Source organism: Phascolarctos cinereus, unplaced genomic scaffold, assembly GCF_003287225.1.
Source record: "Phascolarctos cinereus isolate Bilbo 61053 unplaced genomic scaffold, phaCin_HiC Scaffold_4;HRSCAF=312, whole genome shotgun sequence".
Taxonomy (NCBI): Eukaryota; Metazoa; Chordata; class Mammalia; order Diprotodontia; family Phascolarctidae; genus Phascolarctos; species Phascolarctos cinereus.
Genome location: NW_027555847.1, coordinates 649,595,440 through 649,621,088, shown reverse-complemented (window position 1 = coordinate 649,621,088; position 25,649 = coordinate 649,595,440). Strand labels below are relative to the sequence as shown.

General features: G+C 39.2%; 1 protein-coding gene across 1 annotated transcript in view; it reads left to right on the top strand.

Moving 5' to 3' along the window:
• The window catches only part of LOC110214418 (maestro heat-like repeat family member 5), a 122,862-nt gene that overhangs the window by 70,939 nt on the left and 26,274 nt on the right, over positions 1-25,649 (top strand). Inside the window, exons 15-19 of the mRNA XM_078151957.1 lie at positions 10,183-10,337; positions 12,722-12,875; positions 16,517-16,701; positions 22,867-23,004; positions 23,960-24,071. Coding sequence (XP_078008083.1) covers positions 10,183-10,337; positions 12,722-12,875; positions 16,517-16,701; positions 22,867-23,004; positions 23,960-24,071 — 744 coding nt within the window. The remainder of the gene's footprint in view (positions 1-10,182; positions 10,338-12,721; positions 12,876-16,516; positions 16,702-22,866; positions 23,005-23,959; positions 24,072-25,649) is intronic.

Sequence of the window (25,649 nt, the reverse complement as noted above, 5' to 3'; positions counted from 1 at the left end):
GAAGTGGAGAAAAGCAAAGTAGACCGATTGAACTAGGAGCTTGTCTTTGAAAGGTAGAAGAGATACAGAACAATAGCTTGAGGGGATGGAAGAATCAAGCAAGAGGTTTTTTTGCTTGTTTTTAAAGGAGAGGGAACCTGTACCTAGAGAGAGATTAAAGATGAGAGAGTGAGAGACAGAAAAACAAAAACACAGTGAGAGGAACAGAAGGGATATTTTGTGGGAGTAATCTGTCAGAGAATACAGGAAGGGAGAGGACCAAAGGTACCAGCATGACCATTTCACAGAATTGTAGACTCTCCGATCTGGAAGGGCCCTCAGAGGACATATAGTCCACCTCCTACCTAAACCAGAATCCCCTCTACAAAATGCCTCATAAGTGATCATCCAACTTTTACTTGAAAAGCTTCAGTGGTAGGGAATTTATTAGCTCTAAATATGAACTGTTCTACTCCTGAATTAAGCTCAAATTGTCAGGAAGTTCCACCCCCCCACCCCCCCACCCCCCGATTATATCAAGCCGAATTTGTTTACCCATTCTCCACCTGGTGGGCACCCCCTCAATTTCCTGTTCTTTATAGGGCATTAGTGTACCTATTTTCCAATGCTGTCTCTAGCTTTTGTTATTTTCCTTTTCTGTCATCTTAGCCAATCTGTTGAGTGTGAGGTGGTACCTCAGAGTTGTTTTAAATTGTACTTTTCTAATTATTAGAAATTTAGAGCTTTGATTTCTCTAAAAACTCTGAAAACTGCCTGCCGATATCCCTTGACCATTTATCAATTGAAGAAAGACTCTTATTCTTACAAAATTTGATTCAGTTTCATTTATATTTGAGAAATGAGAGCTTTATCAGAGAAACTTGCAGCCAAGATTGTTTCCTCTGGTTTCTTTCTTTTCTCCTAATTTTGGCTACAGTGGCTTTGTTAGTGCAAAACTTTTAAATTTTATGTAATCAAAATTGTCAGTTTACCTCCCATAAACCTCTATATCCCATGTTTGATCATGAACTCTTCTCCTAGCCATAGATCTGACAGGCAATTTCTTCCATGCTCCACTAATTTGCTTATGATATCACTCTTTATGTCTAAATCATGTACCTTATATTTGTATATAGTGTGAGATGTTGGCCTTTGCCTAGTTTCTGTCATATTGCTTTCCAGTTTTCCCAGTAGTTTTTGTCAAATAGCGAGTTTTTGTCCCAATAACTGGGACCTTCGGGCTTATCAAACCTAGGTTATTGTATTTTGCTTCTATATATTGTGTACCTAATCTGTTCCATTGATCAAGATCTTTATTTCTTATCCAGTGTCAAATTGTTTTGAATGATTATGGCTTTGTAGAGTAGTTTGAAATCTTGTTCTACTAGGTCCACTTCCTTCACAACTTTTTTTCATTGACTCCTTTGGCATTTTTAACCTTCTGTGCCTCATCTTCCAGATAGGTTTTGCTATTATTTGTTCTAGTTCTGGATTGGTATGGTGTTGAATAAGTAAATTAATTTAGGTAGTGTTGTTATTTTTATTATTTTAACTTGACCTATCCATGAGCAATTAATATTTCTCTATTTCAATCCATATTTGTGTGAAGAGTGTTTTGTAATTGTGTTTACATAGTTCTTATATGTGTCTTGGTAGGTATATTCCCAAGTATGTTGTACTGTCTGTAGTTATTTTAAATAGAATTCTTCAACTTGGCTGAGCGAAGATTGTGGAGTAAAAGCAGTAACCCCTCCAAATACCTGTAAAAATGTCTCTAAACAAATTCTAGAGCAGCAGAACCCACAAAAAGACAGAGTGAAACAAATGTGTAGCCCAACACGACCTGGACGATTGATGGGAAAGATCTATTGTGCCAGGCTGGGAGAGGAGCACAATTCAGTGTGGGCACAAAAGCAAAGACCAGGCCTCAGCAAACCTGGAGTAGCCTGAGGGGACTGAATCATGGACAGCTCTGGCAGTTTCCAGACTTCTCAACCCACAAACACCAAAGACAACTTAAAAGGTCAGTAGGAAAAGTCTGTCAGACCATGGTGAGAGAGAAACTTGGTCCCAGCCGCAGTCTTGGTGCAGTGCTGGAGTGGTGGCTGCTTCCTGAGCTCTCGACCCACATGGAGGGGGAACCGGGTGGCTGATCAGAGGGGGGTTACAAGGATCTCTTTGCTGGTGCTGAAGCAGGATTCTACTGCTTTGTCTGTTCTTGAATCTGTGTCAAAGTTCTGTGTGGTGGTCCTGGTGTGATGAGGAGTGCTGGTGTGAAGGAATCCTTCTCACAGTTTCAAGGCAGAAAAGAGTGCTTGTGGTCACTCATAGATAAGAGCCCAGGCCAGGAAAGGAGTAAACACCTCATCCTTGATCACACCAACTTGGAAGAACTGAAACTTTACAGGTCCCTAGAAGTATCTCTGAAAACAGCTGCACAAAACCCCTGAAGCTTGGGACAGTACGTTCTTCACACTGAAAGAAGACCCCTACCTTAACAAAGAGTTTAAAACTCAAGTAATTGGCTGGGAACATGAGCAAACAGTGCAAAAAAAGTCAGATCATAGAATCTTTCTTTGGTGACAAAGAAGATCAAAACATACAACCAGAAGAAGACAACAAAATCAAAACTCCTACATCCAAAGCCTCTAAGAAAAATATGAATCAGTCCCAGGCCATGGAAGAGCTCAAAAAGGATTTTGAGAAGCAAGTAAGAGAAGCAGAGAAAAAAAACTGGGAAGAGAAATGAGAGTGATGCAAGAAAATCATGAAAAACAAGTCAACAGCTTGCTAAAGGAGACCCAAATAATACTGAAGAAAATAACACCTTGAAAAATAGCCTAATCCAAATGGCAAAAGAGATCCAAAAAGCCAATAAGGAAAGAATGCCAATTGGAAATTGGCCAAATGGAAAAGTAAGTCCAAAAGCTCACTCAAGAAAATACTTCCTTAAAAATTAGAATGCAGCAAATGGAAGTTAGTGACTTTATGAGAAATCAAGAAATTGTAAAACAAATCTGAAAGAATGAAAAATAGAAGACAATGTGAAATATCTCATTGGAAAAACAACTGACCTGGAAATAGATCCAGGGGAGCTAATTTAAAAATTATTGGACTATCTGAAAGCCATGATCAAAAAAGAGCCTAGACATCATCTTTCAAGAAGTTATCAAGGAAAACTGCCCTGATATTCTAGAACCAGAAAGTAAAATAGAAATTGAAAGAATCCACTGATCACCTCCTGAAAGAGATACTCAAAGGAAAACTCCTAGGAATATTATAGCCAAATTCCAGAGTTCCCAGGTCAAGGAGAAAATATTACAAGCAGCCAGAAAGAAACAATTCAAGTTGGAAACACAATCAGGATAATACAAGATTTAGCAGCTTTTACATTAAGGGACTAGAAGGCTTAGAATGCAATATTCCAGAGGTCAAAGAAGGTAGGATTACAACCAAGAGTCACCTACCCAGCAAAACTGAATATAATCCTTCAGGGGAAAAAATGGACATTCAGTGAAATAGAGGACTTTCAAGCATTCTTGAAGAAAAGACCAGAGCTGAATAGAAAATGCAACTTTCACATACAAGACTGAAGAGAAGCATGAAGAGGTAAACAGGAAAGAGAAATCATAAGGGGCTTATTAAAGTTAACTGTTTACATTCCTATGTGGAAAGATGATATTTGTAACTCATGAGACCTTTATCAGTATTAGGGTAGTTGGAGGGAAAAAATTATATGTAAATACAGATAGATAGATAGATAGATAGATAGATAGATAGATAGATAGATAGATAGATGTCATAGGTTGAGTTGAAGATGAAGGGGTGATATCTAGAGAATAAAATTAAGAGTTGAGAGAGGATTATATTGGGAGAAGGAGAAAGGGAGAGGTAGAATGGGGTCAATTATCTCACATAAAACAGACAAGAAAAGGCTTTTACAGTGGAGGGGATGTGGGGGAAGGTGAGAGGGAATGAGGGAATCTTATTCTCATTGGATTTGACTTAAGGAGGGAATAACATGCACACTCAATTGGGTATGGAAATCTATCTTACCCTAGAGAAAAATAGGGGGGAAGGGGATAAGATAGCAGGGGGATGATAGAGGGGAGGGCAGATTGGGGAAGGGGTAATCAGAAGCAAATGCTTCTGAGGAGGGACAGAGTCAAAAGAGAGAATAGAATAAATGGAGGTGGGATAAGATGAAAGGAAATATAGTTAGTTTTTCACAGTATGACTACTATAGAAGTGTTTTGCATGACTACACATGGATAACTTGTGTCGAGTTGCTTGCCTTCTCAGTGAGGGTGGGTGGGGAGGGAGGAAAGGAGAAAATTTGGAACCCAAAGTTTTAAAAACATGCAACTGGGAAATAAGATACACATAATAAGAAACTGTGATAGAAATCTATCCTGCCCTACAGGAAAATAGAAGGGGAAGAGGATAAGAGAAGGCGGGAGGGTGATAGAAGGGAGGGCAGATTAGGGGAAGGGGTATTCAGAATGCACACCATCTTGGGGTGTGGGAGGGGTAATATGGGGAGAAAATTTGGAACTCAAAATCCTGTGGAAGTGAATGTTGAAAACTAAAAGTAAATGAATTAAAATGTTTAAAAAAAAAGAATTTTTCTTTTTATCTCTTCCTGCAGGATTTTGTTGATAATATATAGAAAAAGGGGCAGCTAGGTGGCACAGTATATAAAGCACCAGCCCTGAAGTCAGGAGGACCTGAGTTCAAATCTGACCTCAGACCAAACCCTTGACATACACTAGCTGTATGACCCTGGGCAAGTGACTTAACCACAATTGCCTAAAAAAAAAAGATAATATAAAGAAACACTGATGATTTGTGTGGATTTATTTTGTATCCTGCAACTTGCTGAAGTTGTGAATTGTTTCCTCTAGTTTTTAAGTTGACTTTCTAGTGTTCTCTAAGTATATCATCATATTATCACAAAGTGAAAGTTTTTTTCTTAATTGCCTATGTTTATTCTTTTAATTTCTTTTCTTGTCTTATTGCTATAGCTAGCATTTCTAGTACAATATTGAATAGTAATGATGATAATGAACATCTTTGCTTTGCTCCTGGTCTTATTGGAAAAGCTTCTAGTTTCCCTCCACAGCTAATGCTTTTTCTTGATTTTAGATAAATAATATTTATCATTTTAAGAGAAAAACCCATTTGTTCCTATTTTTCTAATATTTTTTAAAACAGAAATGTGTGTTGTATTTCAATCAAAAGCTTTTTTCTGTATCTATTGAAATGATCCTATGATTTTTGTTCTTTTTGTTAGTGATAAGCTCAATTATATTTAAAGTTTTCTTAATATTCAATCAGTCCTGAATTTCTGACCTAAATCTAGAATGGTCATTGTGTATAATCTTTTTTATTTACTGTTGTAATCTCCTTGCTAGTATTTTATTTAAAATATTTATGTCAGTATTCACTAGGGAAATTGATCTATAGTTTTCTTTCTCTGTTTTGTCTCTCTCTAGTTTAAGTATCAAGATCATGCTTATATTATAGAATTTTAAACAGTTTATGCAGTATTTTAATTATTCTTTAAATATTTGGTAGAATTTACTTGTATCATCTGGTCCAGTTCCCTCTCTTCTGCCCCTCTCATTTAAAGAGCTCATTTACTTTGACCCAGCAATAGCACTTCTAAGGCTGTATCCCAAAGAGATCATACAAATGGGAAAAGGACCCACATGTACAAAAATATTTATAGAAGCTCTTTTTGTGGTGACAAAGAAATGGAAATTGAAAGGATGCCTATGAATTGGGGAATGGCTGAACAAGTTGTAGTGTATGAATGTGATGGAACACTATTATGCTATAAGAAATGATGAGCAGGCAGACTTCAGAAAAACCTGGAAAGACTTGTATGGATTGATACTGAGTGAAGTGAGCAGAACCAGGAGAATGTTGTACACAGAAATAGCCACGTTGTATGATGATTAATATTGATAGACTTAACCCTTCTCAGCAATGCAAGGATCTAAGACATCTCCAAAGGCCTCATGATGGAAAATGCTATCCACATCCAAAGAAAGAACTATGGAGTTTGAATGCAGATTGAAGCATACTATTTGCTATTTTTTTTCTTCTGTTGTGTTTTGTTTCCTCTTTCTGGTGATTCCTCCTATTGGTTCTAATTCTTCCTTACAACATCACTAATGTGAAAATATGTTTAATAGGAATGTATATGTATAGCCCATATCAGATTGTACACTGTCTTGGGGAGGGAGATGGGGAAGGAGTGGGAGAAAAATTTTAAAATCAAAAACTTATGGAAGCAATTGTTAATAAATCAAAATAAATTAATAAAAATAATAAAGAGCTCATTTATAGCTTATTCAATCTTTTTCTAAGATAGAGTTATTTAAGTATCCTATTTCCTCTTCTGTTAATCTATACAATTTATATTTCTGTAGATATTCATCCATTTCACTTGATTGCAAATTTTATAGGAATATAGTTAAGCAAAAATAGTTCCTGATGACTGCTTTTATCTCATCTTCATTGGTTTTGAATCCATCCTTTTTTATTTTAATAATGGTAATTTGGCTTCTTTTTTTAAAAATCAAATTAGTCGATGGTTTATCTGTTTTCTTGTTTTTTTTTAAAAAAATAGCTCTTAGTTTTTTGTATTAATTTAATTTTTTTCACTTTATTAATCTTTTTTAATTTTTTAGGATTTTTATTTTGGTGTTTAATTGGGTCTTTTAAATTTGTTTTTCTAGAGAGTTTTTTTGGTTATTGTTATTATTGTTGTTGTATGCCCAATTCATGATCTGTTCTCTCTCTCTTTTTATTGACATAAGTGTTTAGGATATAAATTTCCCCCTAAATATTTCTTTGGCTGCCTCCCAAATAGTCTGATATATTATTTCAATGTTTTCATTATCTTTAGTGAAATTAAGTATTGTTTCTATGATTTGTTCTTTGACTTGCTCATTCTTTGGGATTAGGTTCTTTAGTTTCTAATTAATTTTAATATGTGTTTCAAAGGCCCTTTATTGAATATAGTTTTTATTGCATCATGATCAGAAAAAAAGATGTATTTAATATTTCTACTTTTCTGAATTTGTTTGTGAAGTTTTTCTGTCCTAATGCATGATCAATTTTTTGTGAAGGTGCAATGCATAGCTGAAAATAGATATGCTTCTTTCTATTACCATTCAATAATCTCCAGGAGTATATCATATCTAAATTTTCTAAAATTCCATTCATCTCTTCAATTTCTTTATTTCTTTAATGGTTAGATTTTTCTAGATCTGAGAGAGTAAATTGAGGCTCCCACTAGAGTCTGTTTATTTTATGGGTTTCCTTGACCAAAGAGTTTATCATCTGGTGACCCATCTGCTGGTATTGTACTTTTTATACTTAGTCAGATGGGTCTTTGGAAAACAAACTTTCTGTTATTGGGTCCATATCTGGCCAAATTTACCACAGCTTGTACTCTACCATAATATGTTTCAGGAATCCTGGATAACCTCCATACCATGAGAAAGCATTGTATTAGGAGAGTATGGGAGAACATTATACAAATTAAATCAAATATATGTAGAATAGCACAAAGTTATCCTTGTTCCTGGAAGCTCTGATAATAATAATAATAATAATAATAATAATAATAATAATAATAATAATAATAATGATGATGATGATAGCTAGCATTTATAAAAAGCTTTAAGGTTTTCAGAAGAATTTAAAAATACTATTTTATTCTCACAACAACCCTGAAAGATAGGTGCTATTATAACTCCCAATTTACAAATGGAGAAACTGACACATGCAGAGATTACTTGACTTACCCAAAGTTACATAGGTAGAAAATGTCTGACGCTTAATTTGAACTCAGCTCATCCTAACTTCAAGTCCAGTGTTCTATTTTATGTATTTCATAGTCATTTTGTAGGGGGTTTCCCTTTCTAGTCCTTCCTACTGGATTTGGTTATTGCTATATAGAAATACTGTTAATTTTTATTGGTTTATTTATTTATTTTTTATCCTGCTACTTTGCTGAAGCTGCTGTCCCAATTAGTTTCTTGGCTGATTCTAGGATTTTCTGAGTAAAGTATCATGTCATCTGCAAATAGGTATAGGTCTGTTTCTTTTTGTCTATCTTTATGCCTTTCTTTCTTTTGGCTTATTACTATTTGTAGCATGTCTAAAACAATCTTAAGTAACAGTGGGGAAAAGAGACATTCTTGGTTTTCTCCTTTATTTACTAGAAGAAGCTTCTAGTGTTTCTTAATTTTATGAGTTACTTTTCCTTTTCTATGTGAATAGTTTGGTTTTTGAAAGGGGAAGAAAACAAACTTTTATTAAAGAAAAGTGATGGATTCATCTTGTGAGTGATATAAGATACTTACCCTTTTCTATGTGCATAATATGATTGTTGAAAGAGGCAGGAGGAAAAAAAAACTTTTGTGCATGAGAAACTGATAAAAAGCTGTGTGTAAAGAAAATTTCCATTGAAGCATAAGTAAAGAAATATATCATTTGGAGGGGAGGGATTGTGTTGTGCCTGTGCAGAGACTGTGATTGTAAATACTGCTATCTTTGGGTTTTAATTATATAATTTTCATATAGAAATGTCTTTCTAGTCCTGTGCTGTGTTGTACTTTGTCAGAGTCTTTTTATGCATCTATTGATATAATTATGAGGTTTTAATTTTCAATTTTATAAGCTATATTTATTGTTTTCCTGCTGCTGAATAATCCTTATATCACTGGCATGATTCCATCTTGATCATAGTGAATATATATATCATATACATATAATATAATTAGATGTATAGTGAATATATTATAATTATATGCCCATAATTTCATCAATCAATAATATTTATATATACTTTATATAATATTAACATATTTAATACAATATAACATAATATTGATAATATATGTTGATAATATATCTATTATATGTATGCAACATGTGCATATAATAATATAGAATATGCTTATAGTGTATACCATGTACATACAATATATTTATTGAAGTCTCTTGTTTAAATTTCATTTTAAATCAATATTTATTAATAATATTGGTTCATAGTTATAATTCTCTGCTTTATCCTTCCCTGATTTAGGTATTAGGACTATGCTTTTCTCATAAAAGGAGTTGGTAGTTTCCTTTTCCATTTTTTGAGACTAATTTATGTACCATAAATATTAATTCTTTAAAGTTTTGGTGCAATGCTCCTGTAAATCCATCTGGAGCAATCTTTGTGTCCTCTGGTTCTTCTCCCACTTTTTAAAGGAATATTTCATTCTCCTTAAATGTCCTAGGGAAGTGATGTCAAACTTAAATAATAAAGGAGGCCACTAATCCATAATAAGGATCCCTGTGGGCAGTTTTAAAATGTAATGTTATCTAGATTTTATTGTATTTTTATTTATTTTGTTAAATATTTCCCAATTACATTTTAATCAGGTTCTGGCAGCACTCAGGTAGATTACAGGCCTTGTGTCTGACACCTCTGTTCTGGAAAATGGAGAAATGTTTTTCAAACTCCTCTACCTTTTCTTCTAGGAGGGTGGTCTGCAAGATAAATATCATGCATCTTGCCCTCCATACCTGCTGGAAATGAAATCCTTGGTCCTCAGTTTTCTGTCATTTTTGGTAGCTCTTATGAATAATTCCATGGAAAACTGCTGTGTCAAACTGCTTGTTGGACTTGAAAGGAATATGAGGGATACATATGCGATGATTGATGATAATGATGATGGTGATGGTGGTGATGGTGGTGATGGTGGTGATGGTGGTGACAGTAATGGTGGTGATGGCAATGATGATGATAATTTTGTCCTGGCAACCAAGTGGTGCTCTGAATTGAGTTCTGGACTTGGATTCAGGAGGACTGAATTCAAATCTTGCCCTAGACACCTACTAACTATGTGACCCTGTTTGCCTCAGTTTCTTCAACTGTAAAATAGGTATTAAAATAGTACTGTCTCACAGGGTTGTTGTGAGGATGAAATGAAATATTTATAAAGTACTTTGCAAACCTTAAAGTACTACATAAATATTATCTGCAGCAGCATCTGCCATTTCTATTGTCCTCTGGGTTTATAAAGTACTTTTCTGAAAACTCTGTAAAAATTGTCCAAGTATCACTAGCCCCATTTTATAGATGAAGAGTTGTCATTGCAAGAGCAACTTACCTTGCGTGTTTCTTCCCTATAGGTGGCAGAAGTGTTTCAGGGCATATACAAGGTGTTCCCCTTTGTCACATTCTCGAATGTTCAGCTGTCCCTTCTGAAAACTATCCCGAAGTTTGGGCAACAGCACACTCAGGAAGTGGTGGAAGTACTCCTGTCCTTCGCCCGACCAGTGGACAGGTACCACCAAGCCTTGGGGGGGATGGGGAGGACTGAGTCTACTGCCTGAAACTTCTGCATGTGTCTTCAGAACCAGACCCTGGGCAAATCATGGCTCCTCTGGCCTTCTGTTCCTTCTTCTGCAAAATCTGTGGATTGGACTACATGATCTCTAAGGTCCCTTCCAGCTCTAATGTGTAGGATCTTATAACCCTAAGTCTCTAGTCTCAGAAATCACTGAAGAGGTGAGCCACAACAAACCTTTGCCTTTGGAATTCCTTTAGAAAAGGGGGCTCCCCAAGCTCTCAGAACCATCCATTCCTTCCACTCACTGTGATCTTGGGCAAATCCTTCCTCCTCTCTAGGCATCCCTTTGTCCCATCTTTAACATAGAATCACCTATCACCTGGGAAACAAGAAGAGTTTGGTGCTTAGAGTATCTGGAGTAGAAAGAGGCAGGCAGGCTCTTTTAGCCGTCCCAGGGTTGTCCTTTTCTATTCCACTCTTTCTTGAGTAGTGATCAACCACCCAAAACCCTTAGTAACTCTTTGTTCCTGCTTATTATGCTACAACTAGCCTGATTAGTCAACCTGCCGGGAGCAGTCCCTTCTTTTATAGATTCATAGATGGTGAAAGTGACCTTACAATGTGGGACACGAAGACCAGAGCTGGCAGACACCTTAAAGGATAGCTGATCTATCCTCCTCATTTGTCAGAGAAGAAAATGGGTGTCAGATATGTTGCTTTCCCCAAATTGCCTCTACAACAGGTTACAAATCCTGATATGGGCTTTTCCCCAAGAACACTGAATTTGGAGTCTGAGGACCTGAGTTCAAATCCTGTCTCTGTTAATTACTATCTGAGGGGCCTTGAGCAAATCATTTAACCTCTCTGGGCTTCCATTTCTATATGAAGGAATTTTACTCAGTGACTTCTATGGTCCCTCCTCTCTCTCTAAATCTGTGATCTGTGATGACTTTGCAAGCCATCAGAGGAAAGAAGATAAAAATGAAAGTAAAAGTTTATATCCCAGGATTATCTAGCAATTGAGCCTAGCTATTTCCTACTAAGAAGTCTTTAATCTGGTCATATCAGTCAATCTGGCAACATCAGTTTTCTAGGCTAACCAGGAATGATATTTATATATAGTAATAATAATCACACTTACATATAATGTATAATCTTACATATAGTAATATGCTATCATACCTAACCTATAATAATATGTAGTGTACATAGTATACATACCTGTAATAATATGTAGTATGATAATGTATAGACATAGCCAAACCCCAAAATATGCAATAATACTCACACATGATAATAAATAAATATGTATGTATATACATACACATATCCATGTCCTTCTATAGTAATATTACATGTATTATACACACATCCGTCTATAGTAATAATTAGCCATACCACCTCATAACACTGTGTGGTCACATTCGTATATGATAATGTTGGGTCATGCCTATGCACAGTAATATTTATTCACATCCGTATATTGTCAGTCAACAAGCATTTATTAAATGCTACTATGTGTCCTACACTGTGCTAAGTGCTGGGGATATAAAGGAAGGCAAAAATATTCTAATGAAGGAGATAACAAGTAAGTAATATGCAAGGTATTTATGAAGTAGATACAAGGTTATCTCAGAAGGGAAGGTTTTAGCAACTGAAGGGAAAGGTCTCCTGTAGAAGGTAGGATTTGAGCTGAGACTTTTTTCCTTTCTTTTTTTCTTTTGACTAGGCAGTGGGGTTAAGTGACTTGCCCAGGGTCACACAGCTAGTAAGTGCCAAGTATCTGAGGCTGGATTTAAACGCAGGTCCTCCTGACTCCAGGGCTGAGCCTTTTAAGGAATCCAGGGAAACTAAGAGGCAGAAATGAGGAAGGAGAGTGTCCTAAGTATGGAGGAAAACCAATGAAAAGGCACAGATATGGGAGATAGAGTATTCAGTGGAGCCAGATCATAGAGTGAATGGAGTGGGCAGTAGAGTGAAAAAAGACTGTTAACTAGGAAGGGCCAGGTGGACGAAGAGCTTTAAGGACCAAACAGAGGGTTTTCCACTTGATCCTGGAGGTACTAGGCATCCACTGGAATTTATTGAATAACAAGGTAATGTAATTGGGTCTGCTCTTCAGGAAAATTGCTTTGGCATCTGCACGAAGGACAAATACTCAATACAACCATCTTCAGTCATACCCACATAAAGTAATCTCCAGATATGCCCACATGAAATTCCCCCCTGCCCCTCCTGAGGAAACGGAAAGCTACTGCCTCCCAGTTCTGTGGAAGCATTTTTTCTCTCCCTCCCACACTTCTCCAGTGAAGTCTCCCCTGAACTTTGGGCAAAAGAGGAGTGGGGACAGTGTGAAGTAACCCGGCTACACTTTGTAGGCAGGTCATGGAGATGTGGAAGATCCTGGCAATGGATAAAAATCTGATGAGGAGACTCGTGACCCTGCTGTACCTGAAAATGAAGAATCGGCCATCGGAAGAAGACATGATTTCAAAAAACATAATGGATAAGACAGAACTGGAGTCCATAGAGGTAAGCAGCGATGCTGGGCATGCTTCCCATAACACTTCTTATAAGGAGGCATCTTAACCTCTACTTTGAGTAGACAACAGAATTATTGACTTTTAGGGTTGGAAGAGACTTTTATTTTACAAAGGAGGGAATTAAGATCCAGAAAGGGCAAATAACCAGGGGAAATAACTTGTCAAAAGTAACACAGTGACTCTGTCTGTCTGTCTCTGTCTGTCTGTCTCTCTCTTTCTGTCTCTATCTCTGACTCTGTGTGTGTGTGTGTGTGTGTGTGTGTGTCTGTCTGTCTGTCTGTCTGTCTCTCTCCTCATCACACTGCTTAAACTTCCACTATTAGATTGCCCATCTACCTTGTAGGGCTTAATTTATGAAGCTCTCTTGGCTGTTCACATTTTGGGGGTTCCTCATCTTATTGTTCCTAGACACAAGATTCTCAAGAGATATACCTGCAGGGTGGCTCTAATCAAATGAATGACAGTATAGTCTAAAGGACACTGAACTTAAATCTGAGAGATCTGGGTTTGAGTGCTGACTTATAAACTTAACAAACTGTATGACACTGGCCAAGTCATAGGTAATCATAAGATTTAAGGTCCCACAGCATAGAAGGGGTCTTAGAGATCATTTAGAGACTGAGAGCCAATAGGTATCATAGAATTCCAGATTTAGAGCTAGAAAAGATTTTAAAGGTTATCTAGTCTAATACCTTTTTTTTTCCCCACAGCTGAGGATGCTGAAGCTTAGGGATAAGAACTGACTTGTCCAAGGTCACTCAACTAATAGGTAGTGGATCCAGAATTTGAACCTACATCTCTGACTCTATATCCAGTGCTGTTTCTGCTATATCACTCTAACTTCCTTGCTATACCTTTCTAAGCCTCAGTTTCCTCTGTGAAGTAGGAATTATGATACTTGTCCTACCTACTACACATGATTGTGAGAAAAACACATTGTAAGTTACAAAACACTACAGAAAAATAGATTTTAATATATTTTTCTGGACATAGCATCTTCCCTGAATCCCTACATGCATTCCTGTTCAGAAGAGCATGACAGAAGGAATCCTGAGATTTTTATTTTCCTGAGCCTAGATTTGGCCTTAAGCAACCAGTGTCCTGTTTTCTCTCCTTTGGACCCTACCCTGGGTCCTTCTTGGTTCTTTAGAGCTAAAGTGTCCTTTCAAAGACAAAAGCTGAGTGATAACTACTTTTTGAAGAAGCTCAGTTAGCAGTGACCACTCTCTCTTTCCTTCTGGCTAGAGAAGAAGACATACTCCCACCTCTTGTTAAAGTTGATCCCTTAGCCCTAATCTAGGGGTGAGGAACCTATGGCCTTGAAGCCACATGTGGCCCTCTAGGTCCTCAAGGGCAGCCCTTTGACTAAATTCATGTGGATATGCTTGAGGACCTAGACTGAATCCATGTGGATGCACTTGAGGACCTAGAGAGCCACACGTGGCCTTGAGGCTGAAGGTTCCGCACTCCCATTCTCAACCTTCCCTATCTTCTGTAGCACATTTTACCCCAAAGTCATCTCATTTCTCTGAGGTGTCTTCAATCTCACCCTCTCCATTGCTTCCTTGCCTTCAGACTTTAAGCATGCTCAAGGAGCCCCAGTATTTTTAAAATCACTTCTTTAGCCTTTCTAACCCATTCATCTAAGGATCCCTTTCCCTTTTACTGCCAAACTTCTTGAAAAAAAAATTGTCTACACCTAAAGCTTCCACTTTCTTACTTCCCAATGTTTCCTTAACTTCTTGCAACCTGATTTTTGTCTCCACAATTCTATTGACCCTGATGTCTGTTAGGTAATATTTGACTTGACCTCTCAATCAATGGCTTGCTCATTATCCCATCTAATAATTTTTTTTTTCAGTCCTCTTCCTCTTAGGGCAGTTAGGTGGTGCAGTGGATAGAGTGCTGGGCCTGGAGTCAAGAAGACCTGGATTCAGATTTGGCCTCAGACACTTAGTAGCTGTGTGACCTAGGGCAAGTCACTTAAGCCTGTTTGCCTCAGTTTCTTCATCTGTAAAAAGAAGGAAATGACAAATCACTCCAGTATCTTTGCCAAGAAAACCCCAAATAGGGTCACAAAGAATAAGGCATGACTGAAAGGACTGGACAGCAACAGCTTCCTCTTCAATCTATTTACAGCATTTTATATATATATATATATATATATATATATATATATATATATATATATATTTGGCTAGGCAATGGGGTTAAGTGACTTGCCCAGGGTCACACAGCTAGTAAGTGTCAAGTGTCTGCAGCCAGATTTGAATTCAGGTCCTCCTGACTCCAGGGCTGGGGCTCTATCCACTGTGCCACCTAGCTGCCCCAGCATTTGCTGCTTTTGATCACATCATCCTTCTCTATATTCTCTCTCTTTGGCTTAAAATACCACATCCTTTTGGCTCTCCAAGCACCCTTATGTCTCATACCAGATCTGGCTTCTTGTCCTCTGTATGACTCATTAAGGCAGATGATTCCCAAGGTTCTGTCTCTATAACTCTTCTTTCTCTTTAGTCCATAAATTTGTCATTTCTTTCACCCCCTTGACTTCAACTACCAGCTCTATAGAGATGACTATGGCCCATATTTCTAACCCTGATCTCTTTCCTAAACTGCAGTGGCCCCATCTCCAGCTGTCTATAGGGGGTCTTTGCAAACCATTAAACTCAACCCCAAGCTGGCTCCTATTTCTCATTTTGCTTTTCATGTTTGCAGCACAATCATTCAACTTGTCTTTCATAGTATGGTGAAAAAAGAATGCTGGCTTTGGAGTTAGGAAAGACCTAAGTTCATATCCCACTTTCAATCAGTTAACCTCTCTGAGCCTTAGTTTCTTTACCTGTAAAATGGAGATAATACTTGTGTTAACTAGGCCAAGGGACTGTTGTGTAAATCAAATGAGATAACATGTTAAAACCCTTTGAAAATCTTTTTTTAAAGCATTTAGCTATGTTAGAAACCTTGGTATCAGTTCTTGCTCTTCCATCGTCCTCACTTCTCACATTTAGCCCTAATCCTTAACAACATCTCTTGAGTCATCAGCTCTTCCCCGTTCCCATAGTCAGTCATCTGTTTTTGGCCCTGATTACTACCTGCCTGAATATTGCCACAGCTTCCTAACAGGACTTCCTTGGTGCACTCTTTTTCTCTTCCGAACCACCCTTCACACAGCTTCCAGATTTCTCTCCTTATGTCTAGATCTAGTCATGTCAGACCCCTGCCCCAGACCCTTCAATAGCTCCCCATTGCCTAATGAGTAAGTTCAAACTGTTTAGCCTGACATGTATGGCCTTCCACAGTCTATTGCTACTTCATCTTTCCAATTGTATTTCAAATCTGCTTCCCATGCCCTATGCTCCAGTTCAATGGCACTGATCACCATTCTCCATACATGCTATAATTTTTTTCAGCCTCAGTGCTTTTTCGTAACCTCTTACTGAGGTAGTGATAGGAAAATAAAGCTAGATGGGCAAGGTCAGGCTGGATGTTAGAGGACCTAAAGACTGAGAGGCTGGACTTGATTGGAGAGCCGTGGTTGGCTTCTGATCAGGGGAGTGCCCTGATAAAAGTGGCACAACTTGAAGCTGTGTGTTTTTTCTCATCCTCCCACCCCAACTCCCTTTGTAGGCACTGAATACAGTGTATGAGCTCCTCTACATCCGGGAGTTCCGGATAACAGTCCATTGGGCCTTTTCCGGGATTTTTTTGGGCCTGTTGACACAGCTGCACTACCTCTTTGAACTGGACATGGTTGACAACTCTCTGGACAATTTTGAAGATATCCTGAAGCTGGAGTATCTCAGTCCTTTCAGGTGAGAGCCTCAGGCCTCTGGAGATTGCCTCTTGCGAGCCATCGCAGGTGCTTCACTCTACCTGACTCTTCCCATTTCTGAGCCAGAGGGAAAGCTCCGCTGTTCAGTAGTAACAGAAGAGGCCAACTCTCCCACTCGAGTCTTTGCTCTTCCTTTTCTGTAATCTTAACCCTGACGTGTTGCCTGGAGTTTGCGTGATCATCTTTCTGACCAGCCAAGGCACCTGGACCTGAGTGAGACGACTTTCTTTTGTCCATTGGCCCCAGGCTGGGCCCATTGCAAGGACAAAGTAGGTGGGGGGAAAACAGCAGATAACACGCATACAGGGAATCACCTTCTTGTTCCTAACTTCTCCAGTTCGTTCCTAGTTCTGCCATCTTAGTCCACACAGGTGCCCTCTAGTCTGTGACAGTCTTTTAAACGACCTAAATTTTCCCTTTGACAGGTTAAACATCCTCAGCTTCTCTCAAACAATCCTAGTAAAGCCTGATTTCCAGCTCTCCCCCAATCCTGGTCATACTCCTCTAGATGGGACCCCACTGCACAGAAAGGCAATCCTGCCAGCCAGTAAATGTTCCCTATGAAAAAGCAGCGTAGAATGCAAGGGTCTCCACCCCGGTCTGCCTGGAGCTAAACGAAGGGAAGGGGGGTCTTTAGTTTCAAGCTGTAAATAAGTTCCAAAAGACTGACTTTGTAAATGATTATCTATAGTGAGTCCATAGCCACCCCGGGCGCTCCCGGAGCCCAGAGAAGATAGGGTACTGGCTAGACTGGAGAAGGTGACAATTTAAATTCTGAGACCAAAGATATGAAAAACAGAAGTCATAAAAAGCAAGAGTCGCTCCGGGAAGGAGTAAGCACTATGCTCAGCTTTCAACACACTAAGCAGATTTGTCTGTGGGGTTTATGTGGTAGTAAAAGCACAGTGCTGCCCTTCGGCAGAGAACTAGCCGCCAAACATAGACTCTTACTCACCCTCGGCTTCCTTTAATGCAGTAGCCCATCAGGGTTGCACTCTTGGGAGCCAGCAGCAATTAATTAGGGGAGATGTGGCTGCCTCCGGCCCCCCAGCCGTGCTTTTCCAGTTCTGTCCAGGGGGCATACTCGTCTGCTTGCGGAAGATCGGACCTACGGTGACTCAGCCTTCGTGCCTCTGTTCTTTAGGGGGCCTGTTTCTGTAGGTGGCATGGCTGCTTCCTCATTTCACAATCTCCACTTTGAACTTTCCAGCATTTTAATTAGTGAGTAGACAAAGTGTCTACTCTTTTGTTCTGCTTCTCGATCTTTACCCTGAGGGTCTTTAGTATTACACTTTGTTGAGGGAATTAAAAAGCAGCTGGCCCGACTTGTGGTTGGTGTTAAGAGTTATCCTGTACAGCACGTATCATGCCGTGGGGACATCTGTTTTCCACAGTCTTGCAAATGGCCCTCTGCCCATAGAAAAGCTTAATCTTAGTGCCACCTCTTCTAGGAAGTCTATCCTGATATTCTTCCTGTACCCTCTAGTCACTAATTCCCTTTCTTGGGAGTTATTTAGCATCTACTCTGCATATATTTTGCATTTAATTTTCTGTGTACATACTGTTTCCCTTCAATAGAATGTAAGCTCCTTGAGGAAAAGAGCTGTCTTGTTATGTCTTTAGATCTCAAGGACCTAGCTCAGTGCCTGACACATAGTGTGGCTTCATAAATTCTTATTGAATGAATGCATGCGTTCGCATACATGTCTCTATAAAGAGAAGGGAGTGCTTATGCAATGAGGGCTAGTTTAATAAAATATTATGAGCAAGCAAAAATGGTATATGCTCCCGTGATGCACGTGTTTATTACTTAATACAGATTTTCCTGTCTTGAGGTCTCCTCTGTAGAAGGATTGACAATGAAATTACTTCATACATGCGATCAGGATATGTGGCTGACTCGCTAGTCACTCATTTTGGTTATACTTTTACCCCACAAAAGGCATACCCAGCCAGACAGTGATGGCCAGGTGACAGCCAACTGTCAGGTTGAAGACAAACAGGAAATAGATGTATGCTAACATGAGGCAGGAAGAAAAGTCAGATGTCAGAGCCAGAAGGTAGAGTCAGGACTCTACCAAAGAGATGGAACTGCTATGCAAAAAAAGACAGCAAAAGTGAGATCTGAAAAGTATGGAGCTCATCAGATACATAGGAGTGAGAGAATAAAATTGAATCACACATTTAGAACTGGAAGGAATATTAGAGGGCATTGAGTCCAACCTCCTCATTTTACAAATGAGTAAACTGAGGCCCAGGTGAATTAGGTGATTTCCCCAGGGTCATCCAGTTAGTGTCAGATGGAGAATCTAAACCTAGATTTTCCTGACTTTGAGTGATGAGCCAGTGGATGCCAGGAAAACAAGACTAGAGTAGACGTAAGGAAACTCTCATTTCTATAGTGATTACAGAACATTTTCTTCACTATAACACTATGAGGTAAGAAAAGAAGTTACTGTTATTATCTCTTTATAGATAAGGAAACCTAGCCTTAGAGAGGTGAAGTGATACCCAGGTCTCATGGCCACCAAATGGCAGAGTCAGGTCTTTTGACTTGTAGATCTGTATGCCACATCAGGTTGCCCCTCAGAGCTGATAATCAATTGATTCAGTACATTTTCTAGCAGAATATTTGGAGTTTTTGTCCATCCTGGAGTAGTGTTCTGCCCCAGTTCTGAGTACCTGATATTAGGAAGAACATAAATAAGCTATATCACTTCCAGAGGAAGCACCAGGATGATGGGAAGACTGTAAACTCCTCCTTGATGATCCATAGTAGATGACCATCTGTCCTGAGCCCTCTGCACGATGGAAAGCAGGGATGGGCCTGAAGTGCCTCCAAGTTCCTTTCCAGCACAGGGACTTCAGAATCCTATGGATTTCCTTGCTTTTAGAATGTGTTCTATCGTTGTTTTTCTCTTAAATGCAATAGATTTGCCTTTCTAATTATGTGTGCCCAGGGCTGATATGAATTCACTTTGGCTGAGCCCCAAACTTGATTTACATGCCAAGCCAAGAGCTCATGGCAGCCAAGGACAAAGTACATTTAAGTACAAAGTCATTTGGAAAATATCAGCAGAAGATGTATAGAAATCACAAATAGTCTCATCTTTTAGAGAAAAAAGTTGACAAGTAGAGTAGGCATGTAGAAGAGCCAGCTGAAGGCTAAGTCTTTATTTTCACCTTCTCTCCTTCTCCCCATTCTTTTGTGAGGGGTGGAGGAGAGAGACAAGACACAACTGTGTGCTGGCAACAGTAAGAAAGACTTATGGTCCAAAGGCACAGGTTAAAAAAAAAAAAACCCTGACTGGAAGGATAAGGGATCCTGGGAAGACAAAAAGGCACATGCCACCCGAAGAAGAAAACTTCCTGAATATGGTAGTCAGAAGCAACGACTGACTCTAGGTGAATGCTGAGGGTTCCTGAAGTAAGTGAGGGGACCATGAAGCTGCTACAATCTTTGGGGCTATATGGGGCTAGAGAATTGTAAGGGCTGAGGCAGCTGGAGGATGGATACAGAAGTGGCAACGACAGCAGCTATAGACAGCAGAGGCAGAGCATCCAGTAGATGGGATGAAGGACACATACCTTCCATTCCTCTCCCTTTCTTATCCTGAACCCTTTGTGATCCAGCTCAATTTAAACCATCCTCCACTCCTGAATTCTTTACCCACTTGTCCTATTACTGATCTCACTTTGTCAAGCTCTAACCATGATTTACCCCACACCACCTACCTCCTTTGCCTTTATTCACATCCTCCTGAATGAAACTGAAGAGAATCACAAAAACATACTGATTGAGTCCACTACAAATTTACATTACTTGTTGCAACCAACCCCTGACAGCTGCAAGGCAAGTATTCTATTCTCTCATTGATTTCTCTTTAGTCCACCCCCACCCAGTGTCTGTTCCAAACATTTTTGTCTTTTCTTCAAGCCTACCACCACAACCCCTTCACCCACTCTTTTAGTCAAGGACTTTACCTCATACTGCACCAAAAAATTTGAGGTCTTTCTCTAATAGTTCGTCTTTTCTCATCTTCAATTCCCCAAACTCAGACATCTTTTCACACTATCTCCTCCTTCACCTTGCTCTCAGATGAAGATGAAGAAATGGGCCTTCTGCTTACCAAAGCCAATCCTTCCTAACTTCTCCAGCAGATTGTCCCCACAAGAATTCCTACTCTCTCTAATCTTCAATCTCTTGCTATCTAATGACACCTTCCCTACTACTTACAAATGTGCCCATATCTTCTCATCCTTAAAAAAGATCATATCATACCTAGTTTTGCTTGTGACCAAACCTACATGGATCCCTTGGAATGTGGAATCTTGCTCTTGAATATTCCCATATCTTCCTCATCCTTAAAAAACTCTCACTGGATCCAATCATCCCCACTTTGTTGTTGTTATTCAGTTGTATCTGACTCTTTGTGACCCCATTGGTTTTCTTGGCAAAGATACTAGAATGGTTGGCCATTTCCTTCTCCAGTTCATTTTACAGATGAGGAAACTGAGGCGAACAGGGTTGATTGACTTGCCCAGGGTCACCTAGCTAGTAAGAGTCTGAGGCCAGATTTCATCTCAGGAAGATGAGTCTTCCTAACTCCAGGCCTGGTGCTCTATCAACCGTGCTACCTAGCTGCTCTACTTACAGTCCTATGCCTCTGCAAAGAAGAAGGGGAAGTCATTTCTCTTATGTTCTTTGAGGCAAAGCTTGGTCATTATAATTTCACAGCATTCAGTTTCAATTGATTTGTTTGTTTTCATTCCAATTATGTTGTTGTAGTCAGTGCTCATATTGTCTTCTTGCTTTCACTTGCTTCACTTTGTGTCAGTTTATATAAGCCTTTGCATTTTCACGTCCTTCATGTTCATTTCTTATAGCACAGTAATATTCCATTACATTCATGCGTCATATTGTGGTACGTCATTCCTTAATTGATTGGCATTTGCTCAGTTTCCACTTTTTTGCTACTACAAAAAGTGCTTCTACAAATATGTTTGGTAAACATGGGACTCTTCTTTCTGTCAGTGACCTCCTTAGGCTATATATCTACCAGTGTGTCAGAGGGTATGGGCATTTTACTCACCTTCTTACAATTTCAAATTGCTTTCCAGAATGGTTGAACCAACTCATAGCCCCTTCAACAATACATTAGTGTACTTATCTTTCCACAACATTTACCATTCCCAGTATTTATCATCTTTGTCAGCATTTATTCTATAATAATTTTTCAGAAGCACTTGCCTTGGAATAAAATGCTACTCTGAAGGCTTTCTTCCATATATATGCTGAAGTCACAGAACACTCTCTAACAGATGGAACTAATAGATAGTTTTGTTCAATGAGTGCTAAGACCAAGCTATGTTTCAAACAGAGATAAGCCCTCCCCTAAACTGTGTGCCAATGTTACAGATGTCATGTGCACATTCTAAACAAAAGGTTTCTTTGCTATTGGGAAGGTCTTCAAATTCAGGGATAGATGACATTGCACCAAGACCTAGAATAATCATATTGATTCTGCAGTGAAATCTATGTTAATTTAAAAGAGACCAGTCGAGGCAGCTAGGTGGCGCAGTGGATAGAGCATCAGCCCTGGATTCAGGAGGACCTGAGTTCAAATATGTCCTCAGACATGTAACACTTACTAGCTGCATGACCCTGGGCAAGTCACTTAACCCCATTGCCTAACCAAAACAAACAAACAAACAAACAAACAAAAAAAGGATCAGTCTAATCAGACATACTTAAAAATCAAGCTGAAGAAAAGGTGTACCTTGCCTAAATTACAAAATTACTGTATATTGGATATTTTGTAAAAGATATAAAAATAGATGAACTCAGAGGTTCCTACCAACTTTGAAGCTATGGGATTTTTGCAAAGATTGATAGGAAGATATAGACAAGAATCACACAGGATGTAAAAGCATGGAGGAGTTAAGTGCCACGATTTAACTACCATGGTGAAGAGAATGCCTACACTGAGAAAGTCTCTGATCTGCCAAAGTTCTAGTAATAAAATAGGCTTATTAGGGATTAGCAGAGGGCAGCCCAGGTAAACAAATCCCTGTAAACACATTCCAGAGTCAGGAATTGGGAGCTAAACTTGAACCCTCTTACCTTGATTTCTCTGCTCCACAGGACATGCCTAGAGGCCCTGAAAGGTCTCTTTTGGACCACTGACAACTGGGAGATATTTGCCTATATGAAGCTACAACAGGGCTGGGACCTTTTCACGAATATGAATACATTCAAACAGGGTGTGACCCTCCTGACCAGGTACATGGGGAAAAGATACTGGGGACAGGGCAAGAGGGAAAATTTGGGCCATGCTCTCCTTGAGGTGTGAAACCCCTTGAGGTATTAGATCCCAAGATGCATGCCTGCAATATCTTTGGAGTTTGCACCCAATGTTTCTCCCCATTTCTATACTAATAGACATCCTTCACCTTACCTCCATGGTCTTCAGACTGCCTTTGGGTCTATCCTATGCAGGTTGGAGGTGTCTGAAAACTCCTCCCCACTGAGTGGTTGGGAACTGGATGTGCTCTTCCTTCTGAAGGACTGACATTTTAAATGAGATCCTGGGAGGGAAATGCTAAAACCCAAGGGTTTGAAACACAAGAAAGAGTGATCCCACTGACAAATGGCAGTGGATGAGAGAAACATGCACAGAGAGACAGAGAAACAGAGACACAGAGAGAGAGAGAGAGAGAGAGAGAGAGATACAGAGAGACAGAGGTGTATATATTTCTAGTATATATGTTTGTGTGTGTGTATGTATATCTAATATATATATACACACACACACACACACACACACACACACGCACACATACATAAATACATATGTACATATGGGTTTTTTAAATTTTCTCCCTACACTGATTTATTGGGTTTTCTTTTTTGGAAGAGGCTAACATGTAGTCTAAAGAAATGTTGCATTAATGGTAAAATTTCAGACCCTGTGACAGAATAATAAGAGAAGCATTTGGGAGAATGTGTCCATTAAATTGCATTCCATAGATGGCTGCTTCCTTAATCTGTTGATTAAGTCATATGCATCAGCACTTAGCACAGTTCCTGGCACATAATAGACAGTAAATGCTAGTTGGCTGACCTATTGAACTTTCCTTCTCAATTGTGACCCTTGGTTCTCTATACCCTATCCTCAACTGGACAAGTCCATCATTAGAGATTAAGAGTTTTTCCCTGTTTATTTCTCTCCCCCTAGAGCCATAACTCACTACAAGTGTGAGATCAAGAGCATTTTAAGTCATGCTATGCGTAGCATGAAGAGTCCATATGAGCGGGATCATTTGGTAGGCATCCTCGTTATCACTGAGGTAAGGCTGTCCAGGTAGAGTCTCACATCTACTCTGTTTGGGAGGAATGAACTCCAAATTTCACATTCACAACCTCAGGACACTGAGAATCCAGAGTATTTCTTTCTCTGGAAGGTTGTGAGGAAGAGCTCATGAGGCAAAGGCAGAGGAGTAGTTTTGTTCAGATGACTTTTGGTCTAGTGACGCATATGAAGAGGTCCCCTTGATGGTAGCTGCAGGTAAAATTGTTGTATACACCTTAGAGTACCCTATGTGGTAAGCAGTTATCTCCTTCATTCCCACCAGGGCAGGAAGAGTAGATGATGGAGTCACAGAATCTCAGAGTTGCCAGGGACCTTGGAGAACGCCTAGTCGTGTTTATATGATTAAGCAAGAGTTGCCTTCTCAACGTCCCCAGCAAATAGCAATCCAGTTTCCATTTGAAGACCTCTGCTGATGGAAAATACTGCTTATGACAGCCCATTTCACTTTTTGACAGCCATTACTTTAAAAAGGTTTTCCTCCTTGCATTGCACCTAAAATCTTCTTCACAACTCTCTCCAACTGTTCCTAGTTCTGTCCTTTTGAGATCCAGCAAAACATATCTATTTTGTCTTCCGCATGACAGCCCATCAGATATTTTAAAACAGCTATCATTTCCCTCTAAGTCTTCTTTTCTTCAACTGAAACATCCTCAGTTAGCCCAACCCTTGTGCAGTTATCCCTTCCACAGTGCAACTTTCCCCATCATGGTTTTGATATATTGTGGGTTGGCATAAGAAATTAAATGGGGATTTTTTGACAGTATTGCAGAAGCCGCAGATAACATGCAAAGGCCAGCAGATGACACAGAAGAGGTTTAGAAACTCAGAAATGCATAAAATATATTTATAGTATTATATAATCTCAACATATTCTACCTTTTAATATCATAATAATTCAGATTTCTTTGGTATGAAAGGAGGGCCAAAATTTTTTACATGTATTTTCCAGATTGTGGGGGTGCCACATCCCTAACCTCTGTGATGTGGAAGGGATAACTGTACAGCATTGTTTCCGGTCCCCTTTCTATAGTAGTTTCCCTCCTCTGGACAGACACTGGTTTGTCAATTTATTTCCTGAAATGTGGCATCCAGAATTGAACATTTTTCTCCTAATAGATTCTGGGCAGGTCAAAGAATGGCAGGACTATTCACTTGCTCATTCTGGATGCCCTATCTCTTTTAATGCATCCTCAGATTTCACTACAATTTGGGAGGTTGCCATGTTATGCTGTTGATTCACTGAACTTGTGGTCCACTGAGATCCCAATTATTTTCTAGAAAAGTTATCATCTAGTCATACCTCTCTCATCCTGCATTGTGTAGTTGTTGTTTATTTGTTTGCTTGCTTGCTTTTAACCCAAGACCCAGGCAAATATCAAAGAGCTCTTCTTAATGAAATATTAGGCTGACAGAACATGGAACTAGACCAGGGGTGGAGAACCTGCGGCCTTGAGGCCACATGTGGCCCTCTAGCCCCTCAAGTGTAGCCCTTTGACTGAACCCAAACTTCACAGAACAAATTCCCTTAATAGAAAGATTTGTTCTACAAAACTTG